This window comes from Magallana gigas, chromosome 2, assembly GCF_963853765.1.
Source record: "Magallana gigas chromosome 2, xbMagGiga1.1, whole genome shotgun sequence".
In the NCBI taxonomy this organism is placed as follows: Eukaryota; Metazoa; Mollusca; class Bivalvia; order Ostreida; family Ostreidae; genus Magallana; species Magallana gigas.
The window spans coordinates 44338172-44355264 of record NC_088854.1 but is presented as its reverse complement, the minus strand read 5'-3'; the positions used below and the strand labels follow the sequence as shown (position 1 = coordinate 44355264).

Sequence of the window (17093 nt, the reverse complement as noted above, 5' to 3'; positions counted from 1 at the left end):
ATATTCTATATTTAACCAATGGAAAAGTAATCCCAGTACCTATATCCAATTTGACATCATTTTAAAGAGGAGGTCAAGAGCTTGTTTCATGCTGTTTTTGGAGAGACTGTAGGCATTCTAGATATATTTTATTAGTCAAAAATGGACAAAACTCCGAGATTTGTTAATTTTATCCTTCATATTTCATAGAAAATTGTTGTTTAAAACATGATTTTTCATTTTGTCTAACAAAAATTAAAGCCCCAGTACACCCTGTGAAACAAAGATATTGTTAATGAAGCATCATTAAAATAGTTTATATCTTTAATTTCATAAACCTGTTAGCACCTTTCATTTACTAGATCTTGACCTTAAAGTTAACATTTTATATTAAAGGTATTTCAAGTAGGAGTGAATGTGGTAGAGGACCTTGCAGTCGACTGGATTGGTGGAAACTTGTACTGGAACGATTACGTTGTAGAGACCATTGAAGTCGCCAAACTAGATGGCAGCATGAAGACAATTCTGTTCAGCGAGAACATAACTAACCCCCGCGGCATTGAAGTGGATCCCCGCAGTGGGTACAGTACAGCATTTAACAAAACTTTATGCAATTTTGCTTCTCAGTTACACTGCAGACCAACTATTGTGAGAAAACCTTGCAAGGTTTACTAGAAGCTTGAATATTAATTGTTGTAAACAAACCATTAATGTCTCTGTTTATGATGGTAACTGTAGGTTAGGTCCCCAAAAAAGGGGGAGTATTAAATCAGTTTACCACTGGAGAATCCCAGAATAAAGTTGCTGCAAATAAAAATTTGGTCTACAGTATACAATCATGTTAAAGTTTTTTGATGTACATTTATTTTGGTTTTTTATGTTTTTGAAATTTGTTTTCGTTTCCAGAGCTCGATATCTATTCTGGACTGACTGGGGACAGAACCCAAAGATTGAGCGGTCAGGAATGGATGGGATAGGAAGAAAGGTGATCATTTCCGAGAACTTGTACTGGCCAAATGGGCTGACACTGGACTACCCCAATAGGAGATTGTACTTTACAGATGCCAGGCTGGATTTCATCGAGTTCTGTAATTATGATGGATCTGGGAGAAGGAAGGTGTTTGCAAATGATCATGTAAGTGTAAAGCAATTTATGAACTGTGTCGCAAGGTTTTTTTTTCATGACAATCAAAATTTATATATTTTTGGGCTCTTTGCAGTTGTTATGGAAAAATGATAAAAATTAAAAAAAAATATATATAGTCACCAATAATTGTTACTGTATGTTCATCTCTTTGCATTAAGATGATATAAATGTTGATGTAATAAAAATAACTGCAAATAAACCAATCACTATAACTGTGCCTTTTTTTTAAAATAGTGATAATTTTTTTCATTTTCAAAAAATAAATAAATCAAAACATAGTTGTATGAAGGACCTTATTAGAGTTGCAGTTGAGTAAAGTGATAATGTAGATCAATCAACTAATCAAGTTTATTATAATTCCACCTAGTCTTTAATGATAAGAGCATTGTGCTTATAGTTTCTGAGACATCCCCATGACCTGGTTGTGTTTGAGGATTACATGTACTGGACGGACAGGATGGCAGGGCGTGTCTCCAAATGCAATAAGTTTGACTGTGCAGGTCGCAATGTGGTGGTCAGCTTTATCTTGCGCCCCCTGGGAATTGCCATCATGCACCCCGCCCGACAGGTCATTCTCCCTCAGGGTCAGTCGATTGAAGATGAAATACTAACTCAGCATAACCATTAGAATTAAAAAAAGAAGCTTAATTACAAAATATTTCTTGCAGTAATATTGTGTACTACATGAGAATTTATTGGTTCAGTGAAATGTGGAATCATTCAAACTTGGGTGGTCAGTTTTTCATGGGTTGTCAAATTTGTTTTGAGGTTTATGGGGATGCAATGTTAGTGATTACCTGTATGTGTGGAGAATAAAGACTATGGAGAATAAAGACTGCATGCATGTGTTTGGGATGTTAAATATGGATAAGGGATACCCAGAAAATCCATGAATATTGAGCCACTTCAATTTCCAACGATTCCATAGGGAAAAAAAACCAAACTTAAATATGGATAAGGGATACCCAGAAAATCCATTAAAATTGATCCACTTCAATTTCAAAGGATTCCATAGAAGAAAAAAAGCAAACTTTAAAATATTTGCTTGGAATGCATAAAATTTTGCAAGATTCGCAAGAGCCTTAACATCATGAATTTTTCTCTCCTACAACCAGTCTTTAAATGTTTGTGGTACATCACAAACCAGTTTATCTTTGGTAAATTGCAAAGTCTTTATGAATAAAAGTTATTGGTTTACAATATCATAATAAAGATTTCTATTCTGTACAGACACCAATCCCTGTGCCTCGGCCAGCTGTAGTCATCTCTGTCTGCTGTCCGCTGACAAACGCTCCGGATACTCCTGTGCTTGTCCTGTGGGTATGAATCTCAACTCGGACAGCAGCACCTGTAGAGAAGGTACAATGAAATATGAACTGTTAATTAAAAATCAGATTTTTAGCCGCTTTTCATTAAATCTGTTGATTAAACTCTTTTTTGATTTGGTCTTTAATATTTCATCTTATTTTTTTGTTTAACAATATTTGTTATACATTTAATGGCATCATTCTGTTGGTTTCCTTTTTTCTGTTTTCATTTGAAGTGAATGAAATCAATTTGTAATACATTTAAGGATTGACAATTATTTTGTGTTTTTATGTGGTTTCAGTGACTCAGGAGTACTTGGTGTACATTACAAAGACAGGCCTGGTAGGGCTAAGCCTCAACAATAACACCATCCATGATGTGCTGCCCATCTCTAGTAAACAAAATGTCCTGGACGTGGACTTTGATACACTCAACAAGACAATGTATATAGTGCAGAGCCCAGAGGTTGGAAATGTAAGTCAGAGGCAGATGAGGTTTAACTGCACTAAATCAAATCTAATTTTTACATATGGTCTGCTAGGATTCATATTCAAGTTCCTTCATGATACCAACATGACTTCTATTTTACAGTCGTCTGTGAAGGCCATCTCAATAGAAACTGGAAAAATAAAGGAAATGAATCCTACTCTGTTTTCTGGGAGCCCCCGAGCCATTGCAGTGGACTGGATAGCAAGGAACCTGTATTGGACAGATGATGAGTCGGGGACGATTGAGGTTATGAGGATGGATGGGGAAAATCACTTCAGGAAAGTTCTTCTCAGTAACACAGGCAAAAACTATGACTGTGCACGGCCTGTGTCTTTGGTGCTAGATCCAGATCATGGGTAGGTCCATTTTTCATGAAATGTATTGAACTTTACACTGACTAAAGAAGTCTTTTGATTCATAAAACAGTATTTTTACCACAATGGCATGACACTGGATTTTTTCTAAAATCATTGTCACAGTTGTGAAATTACAAATCATTGGGTACTTACGAAATCAGAACATTCTCTGTATGAAATAAATACTATGTATTGTGTTGGTTATAGAAAGTTGTACTACGCTGACCAAGGAGGAAATGGGCTGCCTTCCAAGATTGGAGGAATGAGTTTGAGTGGGAGTAACCCGTTTGTTGTCCTTCAAAGACGCGTGGAAAAACCTGAGTACATTACAATGGACAGAAACACAGAAACTTTGTACTGGACAGACTCCGGCAGACAGTGGGTTAGAATTCCCATTGACACTTGTTCCGCTTTCATTTGTTTAAACAATAAGATTTTTTATGGATATTTTCTCATTGTTGAATATGAAAAAAAATGCCAAAGTTTTAAATTGTTCTTCTCATCCTGTTCACAATTCTGTGCTTTCATTAAAATTTGTGAGTATCAATTTTTGGGGATTTTTGAAAAACACACAGTTAATTCATGGACAGAAGTAACTCTACCTATAAAAAGTGTTGTTGTGTTTCCTTCTTAGATGAAAAAAATGTGATTTTAGTGGATAAGTTCAACAAGAAAATCCACTAAATTTAGTGCTCAACAAATTATGATAATTCTTTAGAAATTTAACATATAAAAATGGCATTTCTCTTGTTCTCAGATTATGAGATGTGGAATACGGCCCCGCAGTGTGACCGTGTTTTTGAACCACCTGAGTCACCCTCGGGGGATCGCTGTGTTCAGAGACAAACTGTACTATGTGGATGCTGACTTTGAATCCATCTTCTCTCTACCACTTAATTCCCCTAATGCTAAGAAGCAAGTTGTCAAGACAAATATCGTCATGCTTCATGGACTGAAAATCTACAGACAACTCCATCAAAAAAGTACTTGTACATTTATTAAATTAATGATTTAATATTTGTCACAACCTCGAAGCTGGTTGTTTTAGATGTTATAGAGTGGTAGCATATTAGAATAGCTGATTTTAATCAGATTGTATTTGGCAAGAATTGGCTTTGGCATACCTTAAAGGGGCATGCATGGTCACGATTTTGGTCAAAAATTATTTTTCCGATTTTAATGTTTACAATGCTTCAGTGAGGCATTCTTAATATGCAACCAAAATTTGAGTGTCATTTGTTGAGTTTTAAGCGAGTTACAGAGCTTACAATTCTTTGCCATGTAAACAAAGCTTTTGTTTACATTTTGAATGTTGAAGTGAAAATTTCAATTCTAGACCTAAAATGAATGTGTTAAATGTTAGGAACTGTTTATTTATGATTAAAATGAATAAGAAGATAGAAAACTTAGCTTGAAAAAGGTTTTTTATTGGTATATTGAATCTATGTAAACAAAAACAGGGCACGAGCCTTGTTTACATGACACAGATTTGTGAGCTCTGTATCTTGCTTAAAACTTAAAAAGACTGACTCTCAAATTTCATTTGATCATTAGAATATGATTTCTAAAGCATTGCAATTAATAAAAACAGAAAAATAGAATTTGACCAAAATCGTGACCATGCCCCTTTAAATGTGGGATGCTATTAACAACTAACCCACTCCAGTAAAATTTACCATAAAATTCATGAATGATGGTTGAAGAGTGAAACTTCAAAAAAACCTTTCATGAAACTTTGTGTGCCTGCAGTTTTAAAATTGTTATGGTCCCATTGTGAGATTTTAGGGTTTCCTGCTATCACAGAGGTCAGGGTTGTTCTTAAACACCTAGCAAAATTGATAGAAAATGAATATAAAGAAATAAAAGGGATAACTTCCCATTGTACAACAGATTTTTGTAGAGATATAAACATTTATTTGGATTGATACCAGTGAGTCAATTCACTCACTCTAATCTACATGTGGTTTTAACAGATGTACAGCCGCATGGCTGTGTGGTGAAGTTTGGGGAGGTGTCCGCTGTCAGGAAGATGAGCTACGGGAACTGTGAACAGCTCTGTCTCCCGGGGCCCGGACAGTTCCGCTGGAAGAACCTCTGTCAGTGTTCCACAGGATTCCAGATGAACTCCACCACTGGGAAATGCCAGAGTATGTAAAGATCATCCATTGCGGCTTATAAGTGTACCGGTACATATACTCACGTTTGTGTGCTGATACAGTGTGTACATGTGTATATTTCAGTGGAGGACACTTTTGCAGTGGTGTCGATGCTGGAGGTGATTCGAGGATTTTCTCTGATTCCGGGTCACAACGATGCCATGGTTCCTATCAGAGGGCCAGGTAACTTTTGATGAAAGTACTGAAAAATTAGTTGATTTCTCACGTCCTCCTCAAACCCACACAATTTATCTCCTCATAAATTTTACTGTAAACGAGCATAAATTTAAGAATTAAAAAATGTTAATTTCACATACCAGTCAAAAAGGAGCACATCTGGAGCCAAACTTTATGTTGTTGTTTAATCCCTTTCATTATGGACTGAATCTATTTCTTAAAATTTATGATTCAAATTACAATTACGGTAGTCCTTTAACAAAAGTTTAGTACTGAGTAACATGTTGTTAAAATGTTTTGCAGACCGTGTAGCTTTACATGTGGATGTCCATGTGGCTGGCCAGCACATATACTGGTGTGACTACGACCCCACAGGTCTGAAGCTGGGCAACAACAATGGAATCCGACGGATTCGTGTGGATGGTTCCGGATACGAGGAAATTGTGGTGGATGGCATCGGAATAAAGTCAGGAGAGGGCATCAAAGGAATTGCTGTCGACTGGATTGCAGGCATGTAGATCTTAACATAGTAGAAGTTTTTATAAATTGGTATATAATAAAACACAGCTAACAAGACAGGATATTCCTAGCAAATATATTGGATAATGGTTACATGTAAATATGCTTTCAATGCAGATTTTGTCTGTGACTGTTCAATTTGAAGTTCTTAATGAATTTTTGTTTTCTTCACAGGAAATTTATATTTCACCAACTCCAAGAATTATGTGACCTACATGGAAGTGAGCAGGATGAATGGAACCCACCGTATGATATTGTTCCAGGAGAAAGAGGCTACTCCAAGAGCTCTGGCTGTCAACCCCATCAAAAGGTCCGGCCACCATTTATATCTAACAGCCTAATATCTTAATATTGTCTTTGTAAAGCATGGGACGCAATAGCCTGTAATGATGTTTCACTTTAGAGTTGATAATTACTTCATTATTTTGACCAAATGTTTTTAAGTTAGGGATATCTGTTTTTGACAAAATTAAATTTTGAACACATGCATAATTTTGTTTCTCTGTAGATATTTGTATTGGTTGGACCAGGGTCAGTTCCCTAAGATAGAGAGATCCCATCTGGATGGCAGTAACAGGACTGTTCTTGTGAAGCACGGGATCATATATCCGCGGGGAATCACCATTGACATCACAACCCACGAAGTCTACTGGGTCGACTCCAGAGTGGACGCCATTCAGGTCTGAGTCTTATACTTGTATTTACTTATAGAGTGTATGTCGAGCTGAAATACTTATATACATGTATTTACATATTTGACTTCTAACTATATGTGAGTTAGTGTATCTGAGTTTTGTTTTAATTTGTTTGGTTTTTGTCTGCAGAAAATGTCCTTCAGTGGAGGAAACAGAAAGTATGTCAAGAGTAACCTCCCTTCACCATTTGGAATAGCCATCAAAGATGATTACATGTACTGGGTAGATCGCAATCTGAAGAAAGTAGGCATTTTGATGTATTTCCAAGTTATTGCAAATTATTTCTGGCATGGTTCGAGTTCCAATGCTATTTATGAAAATATTGATCAATTTAATAACTAAATAATGGTATATTCACCATGGAAAAACACTGCCTGTTCTTAAAAAAAAATTCATAAGAGTTATACAGGTTGTCTTTCATTAAAATTAATGATGTATTCATAACATGATTGTATATGATATAAATTTTTCAGGTATTTAAAGCCAGAAAAAACATGGAAAACTCTAGAGCGATTGTAGTAAAGAATAATTTGGAAATGTTACGAGATATTGCAATCTTCCATGTTTCTGTTCAGCCAAATGGTAAGGAAACATCACAAAAATAAAGTGTTTGAATAACCCCACGATTCATTGTACTGCGTTATCATTATTTTACTCATCGGTACGTTTGTTACTTAATATTATAGTGTCCAGCCCATGTAGTGAAAACAATGGAGGCTGCGAACAGCTCTGCTTCTCCTTCCCAAACAAGACGGAGCCTAAATGTCAGTGTGCCACGGGTGTCTTGGATAAAAACGGGAAATCCTGCAATGGTATCAACATATTTTTTCTCATATTTACTTTATTTGACCAAAAAATTTTTGGAATCACTAATATAATAAAAACTCAAAATAAAAAATAGTTTTGATGGATCAACCATTCAATCAGTCACTTCATCAGCTATTGCAATAGATATTCCAGTATATACTTCTGTTTTCCAGCTCCTACCGAGTACCTTGTGGTGGCAGCAGAAACTGAAATAATCAGTGTGTCTCTGGATCCCAGGATTAAGTCTGCCCCTATACCCCCGGTCAAGGGACTATTTGGAGTGGTCGCTGTGGACTTCGACTATGATGAGAGTTACATCTATTTCTCACAGGTTTTGAGACGGTCCATTGGTAGGGTCAAAATGGGTACCAATGACATTGAAGATATGGCAAAGACTGGAAATGACTCTGGTATGCTGCAAATAAAAAGGATATCATAATGAAGCTATATTTCTTCATTTTCAAATAATACACAAGTTTTTCCTTGTCTTTTTATGTGTTAATTAAACAACTGTTTTAGAATACAGATATATTAACATGTGGACAAACAAGATTTACATGTATACTTCCAGGAAGTCCCAGAGCTAACTCAGCTACAGCTGAGGGGCTGGCTGTAGATTGGGTAGGGAAGAAGGTCTACTGGTCCGATGTGTTTACTGGTCAGATTATGAGTATGACCCTCAACAAGACACATAAGACCCCCCTCAGCCATGTGGCCACCCCTAGAGCCGTGGCTGTCCATCCTTGCCAGGGGTCAGTACTGTGAAGAAATATCAAACATGACATATGTATCTTATGCTCTGTTTAAATGGAATAGTCTCATGCCAAATTTAATTTTTTTTACATGCTTATACAGCATACCAATCAACCTAAGTGCTCAATGCACAGACATACAATATAATGTTTTTTTTTGACATGTACATGTACACTTTGTGACCTACTTGCAGAAAAAATGAATTAGTTATTGTAGATGATTGTTATGATGAATCAAAATTTTTTGTAGTTTGCTGTTCTGGACAGACTGGACTCATCCCAAGATAGAGAGGAGCACCATGGCTGGCAATCTACGTAAAACCATTGTGAAGACTGACTTAGGCTGGCCCAACGGGCTTTCTATTGATTACGACGAGGACATGATTTACTGGGCAGATGCCCTGAGGTTTGTACAAGACCATTTTCTATACTACAAACAAGTGCTATCCAATAGATTTTTGGCATTCAGATTTGGTAGTTTTAAATCATTATGTGTAGTAAAAAATGTTTCCCAATAAATGGAGAGTGCTTTGAATTGTGATTAACATGTAGAGACAGAATAGAGAGAGCGAACTTCAATGGACAGTACCGAGAGATCATCGTACAGTCCACTGTCCACCCCTACTCCATGACTGTGTTTGGTCATTATGTGTACTGGACAGACTGGACTCTCCGTGAGTAGCACTAGATTACTTACTACTGGTCCAATACTTTATTATTGTGCAGCACCAGAAATTGAAAGTAGATTTTATTTCTGATAACATTCGTTGAAATATTTTTCCATGAAATTGATGTTGTAGATGGTGTATATAGAGCTGAAAAACACACAGGGGCTAATATGGTGGTCATGGTGGAAGGAATTTTGAATCGTCCAATGGGAATTACCGTCTTCTCTCCCCGCAGGCAAAAATGTAAGTCTTTCAGTAATGGATAATTTATTGTAGATATGGGCTGTCAAAATGTTTAGGTCCATGAAATACGAAGGGAAATATATTTGTGAATCTCTTACATATTGCATAAAAAATTGGGGGTATTTACTGTCTGAATGATCATTACTGTTAATATATGATGTTTAGTATAACAAAAACAAATTCTATCATGTGTGGAGATAAAACAGAATTTCTTAATGCATAAAACAAGCAGCACTGTTCATGTAGAGCATTTGAATTGAAGTTACATGACTTTAGTATGAATTACCCTAATGAAAATGTAGAACTGGTAATAACAGGGGATATACTATAATGAATTTCAGGTGACAATGACCCCTGTACTCCGTTTAATGGCGGCTGTAGTCACAGCTGTCACCCCGCTCCAGACGGTCAGGCTGAGTGTAAGTGTCCTGAGACAGATGGCGTGACCTACATACTGGGCAACGGAGGCAAGATGTGTGTACCCAGCAACCACACCTGTAAATCCAACCGCTTTGTGTGCAGCAACGGACAGTGCCTCAGCTACAAGTGGGTGTGTGACTCGGACCCAGACTGTAGTGATGGATTTGATGAAAATCAGAATATGTGTGGTGAGTAGAAAAATCAGAAACTGCACTAGGTGCAATGTGCAGAAAACAGCAATCTAAAGTTATAATGACTTCAGTGATTAAATACAGTTATTGAAGTAATGATATTTTTAGTTGGATTGATAGATTATTGTACAAAATATTAATGTAGTAAGATTTCATTATTTTATTGCCATGACAGCAACCCATGTTTGTGACCCGACCTTTTTCCGGTGTAACAATGGGCGGTGTATTCAGCCCCAGTACCGCTGTGATTATGATGACGACTGCAAAGATGGCTCGGATGAAATGGACTGTGGTACGTCAAAGACTAAGAAATTGTTAATACAAGACTACATATTTCTGCATTTGAAAGGCATACTTGCAACGTTTCATATTTGTGTTGAAAAGGATATTTTAGCAGTTTTTTAGTAGTTTTACAACATGAAGGTGTTAAAAGCTTCAGAAAAACTATAAGATTAGTTCATATATTTGTCATAAATCATGCTTTATTTTGGTAGATTATCCAAAGTGCACAGACAAGCAATTTGAGTGCAAGAACTTCCGATGCATTAGCAAAAACTTGGTCTGCAATGGAGAAGACAATTGTCGAGATGGCAACAAAACAGATGAAATCCAATGCCGTAAGTCTTATTCTTGCCCTACAATTAATGTAAGAGTTGAGTTTCCTTTGTGTTTAATGAACACAATTGTATGTGTTCTCTTCTGTAGCGGATCGTCCCTGTGAGAAAGGAAAGACAAAGTGCCCCAACAGCAACAAGTGTCTGGCTCGCCGCTATCTCTGTGATGGGGATGACGACTGTGGAGATAACTCGGATGAGAACCCTCTGTTCTGTAAATCCGTGGCTTGTACTGATGGTAAGATACTAGAGACAGTAGGTGGTACTTGATGAAATAAGAAACTGAAAGTCTTAATCAAAATAGGATTACACATTGAACATGTACAATTGAGAAATGTAATTTTTGGGCAGCTTTGATGGTAAAATATGCTGTGAAACTTCTGAGAACAGCACTGAAAATTAAGATATTATAAATAAATGTACATCTCTATATGGTTAAAAAAAACTGATGAAGGAAGGCAAATGCTTACTGGATGTTTGATATTAGCGACCTCCTTAGGCAGTCAAATTCTAAGCAAAACTTTAATTTTGATCTGTCTGAGAGAGGAATGCTTCTTGTTTATAAATGCTTGTACCAGAAATGTCATATGTTTAAAAACAATGTATTTGATTAAGAAACTTTTATTTATGATAGGTTACTATGAATGTAAGATTACACACAAATGTATCCCCATGAACTGGTACTGTGATGGAGACGATGACTGTGGAATGGGAGAGGATGAAATGCCAAACTGTAGTGAGTTTGTACGACCTAACAGTTGATATCAACTGTCAGCTTTAGTTTGGTACAAAATAAATAAATATATGGCAAACTATATGCAGGTTATTTATTTCTGTCCCATTTGCCAGCTCTTTAAATGCTGATTTTTTGGCAAATTTATTAGATCATTTATCTGTGTTTGAAATCACATGGCGAAATTAAACTTGAGTAATATTTTTTGTGGTACATAAGTATAAATGTGTATTATTATATTCATGAAATTGATTTACTTTAGAGAAGACAAACAACACCTGTTCCAGTAACCAGTTTACCTGTGCCAATGGTCGCTGTATATCCAAGAGATGGGTGTGTGATGGAGATGATGATTGCATGGATAACTCGGATGAAGCCCCAGAACTCAAGTGTGGTCAGTGTTGTAAAGATATAAAATGGAGTCTAATTAAAGTTAGCGAATTCATACTACATGTAAAAGAAACTACTTAGTACTTATTTTAAAACAAATTTCCAAGTTCTAAAAAGTTAATGAATAGGTAATGAAAAAGAGAAAAATTTATATAAAATGCTCATGTAATATGTAAAACCAATCCTCCAGAATTAGGATATAACAACTTTTGATTTTGATTACAGTGGAAAGAGCTTGCCCTGCTGACACGTTTACCTGTGAGTCCAACAAACTGTCCGGCCGCTATTCCTGCATTGACAAACGCCTAGTGTGTGATGGCGTCAAGAACTGTGTGAAGGGTGAGGACGAGATGATGAATTGTACAAGCCGCACCTGTCAGCCTGGCGAGTTCCAGTGCACCAACGGTATCTGTATCGCCCAGCACTTCCACTGCGACCATGAACAAGACTGTGGGGATGGATCGGACGAGACGGAGGCCTGCAGTAAGTGACTACAGCCAAAACTCTTGTAATAATGAGATACATGTTCTCATGTATCTGTAATATCATCAGTGGTATGATATTGGTAGTGTACATGTAATGATAAAATACCTGTAGTGTACATGCAATGATATGATATTTAATATATTGTACATACATTGATGAGATATCTAGTGTATAGGCTATGATGATATATCTATAGTGTACATGCAATGATATGATATATGTAGTCTACATGCAATGATATATCTGTAGTGTACATGCAGTAATAATATCTGTAGTGTATCGATACATGCATTCATTTGAATAATGTGAAATAAAATTTGTAGTGAATATTTTAAATGATGATATTATATGATTTTGTTTGTAGAATATCCCCTCTGTAATGAGGGGAAGTTTGAGTGTGACAACAAGCGCTGCATAGCAGGAAGATACGTGTGTGATGGTGACAATGACTGCACAGATAACTCGGATGAGAAGAACTGCAGTAAGTCATTGTAACACAAGATCAAACAACTATTGAGATTTACTACAATCTAATTAAATGTCTATTAAGGCTTATTTTGTTGATGAACAGCTCACACAGAGAACAAGTGTCCCAATGGAGAGTTCCAGTGTAAGAATGGAAAATGTATTGACTATAAGTTGGTGTGCAACAAAGAATATGACTGTGAAGACGAGTCGGATGAAAACAAATGCAGTGAGTACTGGTAGCACCTCCAGCAAAATACTAAGTGTTAGGAAACATTGAATATACATGTATATGTGCAAGTTTATACAGGAGATTAATAGAATAAGGTGTAAATTTGCATTCGTATTAAACAGTTTTCATATAAAAAACTTATGTTGATCTTAATCCATGTGTACGCTGTGTTGTGTAGATGTCAATGAGTGTGAGTCCATTCTGACCAACAATTGTGAGCACAAGTGTAGAGACACCATCACCAGCTTTGTCTGTGAATGTGACCCAGGCTACAAACTCCAGACCGACAAAAAGAGCTGTGAGGGTAGGTCAACAATACTCACCTTTTGTGTATCTGTCCTTTGAAATATTATTTCTTATTGCATCCACAAATATCTGTTTGTGTGTGTATTTGGCAGACATTAATGAGTGTACAGAGGTGCCTGGGTCCTGCAGTCAGACCTGCATTAACTCCCCTGGCAACTACACCTGTAAATGTGAGAATGGCTTCAAGAAAGAAATCAATGGCCGATCCTGCAAAAAAACTGACAGTGAGTACTGAAGATATACCAAAGTCTGGTTTCATGAATTGTTGTTTAAATTTCTGCCTGCGATAATGGTGGTATTTCCATTTTTAGATGTCACCCCCTGGTTGATATTCACCAACAAGTACTACATCCGGGAACTGTCCACGGACGGCAAGAACTACCGGCGTGTGTCCCAGGGCTTTGACAATGTGGTAGGCTTTGACTTTGACTACAGGGAGGACAGGATGTACTTTACAGACGTCAGGGCCAAGAAGATGTACAGGATGCACCTGAACGGGACCAATAAGGAGGTGATTGTCCGACACAGTATGCTTGGAGCTGAGGGACTCGCTGTGGACTGGATTGGACGGTAATACCATACAAAAATAGTGAACGTCATTGGGGTTAAAACTTTGTTTCTTAAAAACCATTAAAATTAAGCTACAATATTATCCTGTCATACTTAAATGTAAATAAGTCAAAGCCCCATAATTTGGGCAAAATACTTTTGAACTTTATTATAATTTGTAAGTTTATCTTGGATTTTTTTTCAATGATTGATTTGGCTACCACAGAAAAGTGTACTGGGTGGACAGCAGAAAACAGTCCATATACGTGACGGAGATGAATGGGACCAGTAGGCTGACTCTATTCAAGGGAGGATTCATGAAGAACCCCAGGGCTTTCGTAGTGGATCCAATCAGGGGGTGGGTGTGGCTTATAATGTAATAAATCAACCATAAAGTGTGGCTTATAATGTAATAAATCAACCATAAAGTACAGAATGATTATCTTATATGTTGAATGACATCATATCCCTATTCTGATACCAGATAAGGTTATTAGAACTGTTTTGGGTGTTTTTAGTTATGCCTACTGGACAGATTGGGCTGTTACGCCGTATATTGGATGCATAGGGATGAATGGAATCAATGCTTCCAAAGTGATCACCAATAAGCTTGGCTGGCCCAACGCTCTGGCTGTAGACATCGTCAATGGCAGACTGTGGTGGGGAGATGCTCATCTAGATTACATTGAGTGAGTCTTTTAGAAATATTACAACAGTTTAAGAAAAAAAAATTTGGATGTTTGTACATTCAATGTATTTAGTAAATACAAAAAGAATGATTTGATGTGTATGCATGGCATATTCAATAAATACATGTATTAAGATAATTATGTTTAGCGTTTAGCTGTATCTCTTGGAAACGAAGTCATGGTTAGTATCATTGTCGGAAGCCTATGATGGAGAAAGGAACAAACCTTTGGTTTCCGACGATGGGTTTATATAGAAAAGCTCTTACTTATGTATATTCATATGCTTTTCCTTCTCAGATATGCTAACACAGATGGAACAAACAGACACATTGTGATGCAGGGTAAAGTGCCCCACCCCTTTGCCATCACGCTGTTTGAAGACTTCATGTACTGGACCGACTGGAACCACAAGTCTGTGGAGAAAGCCAATAGATTCACGGGGGCCAATCACACAGTGCTTCAACACGTCACCCACCGACCCATGGACATCCACATCTACCACCCCTTACAGCAACCCAAAGGTCTCACCTCTCTTCATATCAAAATCGAAAATTTTATCTATTAAGCAAAGTAATGTATCATGATGTTAAATAAGAACAGAACACTGTAGACTTAAATGGTTAAATGAGATTTCTTACAAGTACATGTATATGTCATGTAAATAAAATTGAGCCATATATTGGGGTGTGATACTAGTTGAAAAACATGTTATTTCCGGTAGACTGCTTCTTTGAATCAAAATAAGAAAATTAAATTTTCCGAATAAATTTTATGCTAAATTCAGATTTAGGAATCTCTATACCCTTTGTTTGTATTCATTAATTTAAACCTCAAAACTATTTCTGTATGTAGATGTGTTAGAAGAAGATAATAAATTTATACAATATAAACAATTCTAGGTATTAATCCATGTGGGAACAACAATGGGGGATGCTCTCACCTGTGTTTGATTGGACCTGGGGGTAAGAACTACACCTGTAACTGCCCAAATGACTTTTTGCTGAGTGTGGATCTGAAAACTTGTGTAGCTAACTGCAGCAGAAGCCAGTTCCGGTGTGGAATCACAGACGATAGGTGCATCCCTAAAATCTGGAAATGTGACGGAGAAAAGGACTGTCTGGATAACTCGGATGAGCCTGAAGACTGTCGTATGTAACTTTTTACAGCTTAGATTTGTTCAACCCAATTTTAGTGATACAGTTAATATGATGTGCGATTGGTATTTTCTTCAAATGCGAATTTTGCATTTTGTTTCCACAGTAGGTATTGGGCAATCATATTTTTTGTAATTTTTGAATTGATGAAAATAAGAAAACGATTAATTTGCAGCTGAATGTTTTTCATTTGAGTTTATACTCACAAAATCAGCATTTGGATAAAAATCCAGTGATGTGGTAGGCACGTACACTTGTAGTTTGAATTTTACATAGATTATTCAATGACATGTTCATTTTATTTAAATGATAAATGGCCATTTTTTCAAACAAAAAGAATATTATAGAAAATATTATCTACCTTAATGTTGTCTTTCTATATTCAGCTGCCAATCACTGTGCTCCAGGCCAGTTCCAGTGCAAGAACAAGAACTGTACGTACGCCTTCAGTGTGTGTGACCTCCACGACGACTGTGGAGATAACTCGGACGAGGAGAACTGTGAGAACAGACAATGTGAGCACTTCCAGTTCAAGTGTGGCAACAACAAGTGTATCCCCCAGGGCTGGGTGTGTGATGGGGACGATGACTGCGGGGACAATAGTGAGGAACACTCCTCCATCTGTGGTAAGAAAACCATTTTTTTTTTCTGTAGAAATTAAAAAAATCTGAATTGTTTCCTTCTTGATGCATTGTGTATCTTGCTACTGTATACAGGGAAATGTTCACTCCTGTTTTATCTCTTTTGGCCTCGTTGTCAGCGGGCGAATTTAAAACTGGGCAAATTCCAATCTCTTAAAACACAGCTGCATCTGGGCGAATTCAGGATGGGGTGAAACTGTTTGCAGGTGTAGAAGAGCGAAATTTAAAAGGGGCGAAAAATAACCCTTTATACATTTGCCCTATCTTCCTTCTGTTGTAAAGTTAAGGATTTTTTTACTAGTTGAAACAGAAGTAGTTATGATTTGTTTCTTCCTTTTATGATGTGTTTTAGCTCACCTGAGCCTTAGGTTCAAGAGAGCATCTTAGAAGTTAGGATACATGTATGATGTTTCAAAAGTAGGTTTCAGTGATCTTCGTTTTTCATATTGTTTTATATATTGGAACATATTAGAATTCTTGCAAGTTTTACAATAATTTAGAAGAGTTTCATATTTAAAATTTTCGAAAGAGAAACAAGAAGTGTTATTTAGGTGAGTGATGTTCCCCTTGGGCCTCATTTTGTTGTATGCTGTTGATGGTGTTTGTGATGTTTTAATTCCTTAAATATGATTTTGTGTATGTTGCTATCTCTGGTGTTAACAGGTAACAGAACATGCGACTCCCACCAGTTTACCTGTGACAATGGAAAATGTATCCCCTCCTCCTGGCATTGTGACTACGACGATGACTGTGGGGACGGCTCCGATGAAAAGAAAGAGTGGAACTGTGGTAAGTTATTTCTCCTGCCCAGATCAGGTTTATAATGTTTTACATGAAGGTCTATCTATATCTTTGTCTACTGTAACTTTGGACATACTTTTTTAAAATTAACAAAATTTTATTAGCTACATGTAAAAGGTGAACATT

At 36.8% G+C, this 17093-nt stretch overlaps 1 protein-coding gene across 1 annotated transcript in view; it reads left to right on the top strand.

Annotated features, from left to right (window-relative positions):
• Window positions 1–17093, top strand: part of LOC105320898 (low-density lipoprotein receptor-related protein 2) — a 41602-nt gene that overhangs the window by 16953 nt on the left and 7556 nt on the right. Inside the window, exons 25-63 of the mRNA XM_066072364.1 lie at window positions 376–560; window positions 886–1114; window positions 1524–1710; window positions 2357–2485; window positions 2736–2908; window positions 3026–3279; window positions 3487–3661; window positions 4037–4262; window positions 5253–5426; window positions 5520–5618; window positions 5916–6122; window positions 6306–6441; window positions 6640–6811; window positions 6956–7069; window positions 7300–7408; window positions 7513–7638; window positions 7807–8043; window positions 8205–8385; window positions 8636–8791; window positions 8938–9059; window positions 9186–9296; window positions 9638–9904; window positions 10083–10199; window positions 10402–10524; window positions 10613–10759; window positions 11156–11257; window positions 11517–11648; window positions 11870–12127; window positions 12495–12611; window positions 12702–12824; window positions 13006–13131; window positions 13226–13357; window positions 13445–13703; window positions 13909–14040; window positions 14201–14371; window positions 14669–14892; window positions 15271–15519; window positions 15912–16151; window positions 16830–16955. Of these exons, the coding sequence (XP_065928436.1) occupies window positions 376–560; window positions 886–1114; window positions 1524–1710; window positions 2357–2485; window positions 2736–2908; window positions 3026–3279; window positions 3487–3661; window positions 4037–4262; window positions 5253–5426; window positions 5520–5618; window positions 5916–6122; window positions 6306–6441; window positions 6640–6811; window positions 6956–7069; window positions 7300–7408; window positions 7513–7638; window positions 7807–8043; window positions 8205–8385; window positions 8636–8791; window positions 8938–9059; window positions 9186–9296; window positions 9638–9904; window positions 10083–10199; window positions 10402–10524; window positions 10613–10759; window positions 11156–11257; window positions 11517–11648; window positions 11870–12127; window positions 12495–12611; window positions 12702–12824; window positions 13006–13131; window positions 13226–13357; window positions 13445–13703; window positions 13909–14040; window positions 14201–14371; window positions 14669–14892; window positions 15271–15519; window positions 15912–16151; window positions 16830–16955 (6547 nt within the window). The remainder of the gene's footprint in view (window positions 1–375; window positions 561–885; window positions 1115–1523; window positions 1711–2356; window positions 2486–2735; window positions 2909–3025; window positions 3280–3486; window positions 3662–4036; window positions 4263–5252; window positions 5427–5519; window positions 5619–5915; window positions 6123–6305; window positions 6442–6639; window positions 6812–6955; window positions 7070–7299; window positions 7409–7512; window positions 7639–7806; window positions 8044–8204; window positions 8386–8635; window positions 8792–8937; window positions 9060–9185; window positions 9297–9637; window positions 9905–10082; window positions 10200–10401; window positions 10525–10612; window positions 10760–11155; window positions 11258–11516; window positions 11649–11869; window positions 12128–12494; window positions 12612–12701; window positions 12825–13005; window positions 13132–13225; window positions 13358–13444; window positions 13704–13908; window positions 14041–14200; window positions 14372–14668; window positions 14893–15270; window positions 15520–15911; window positions 16152–16829; window positions 16956–17093) is intronic.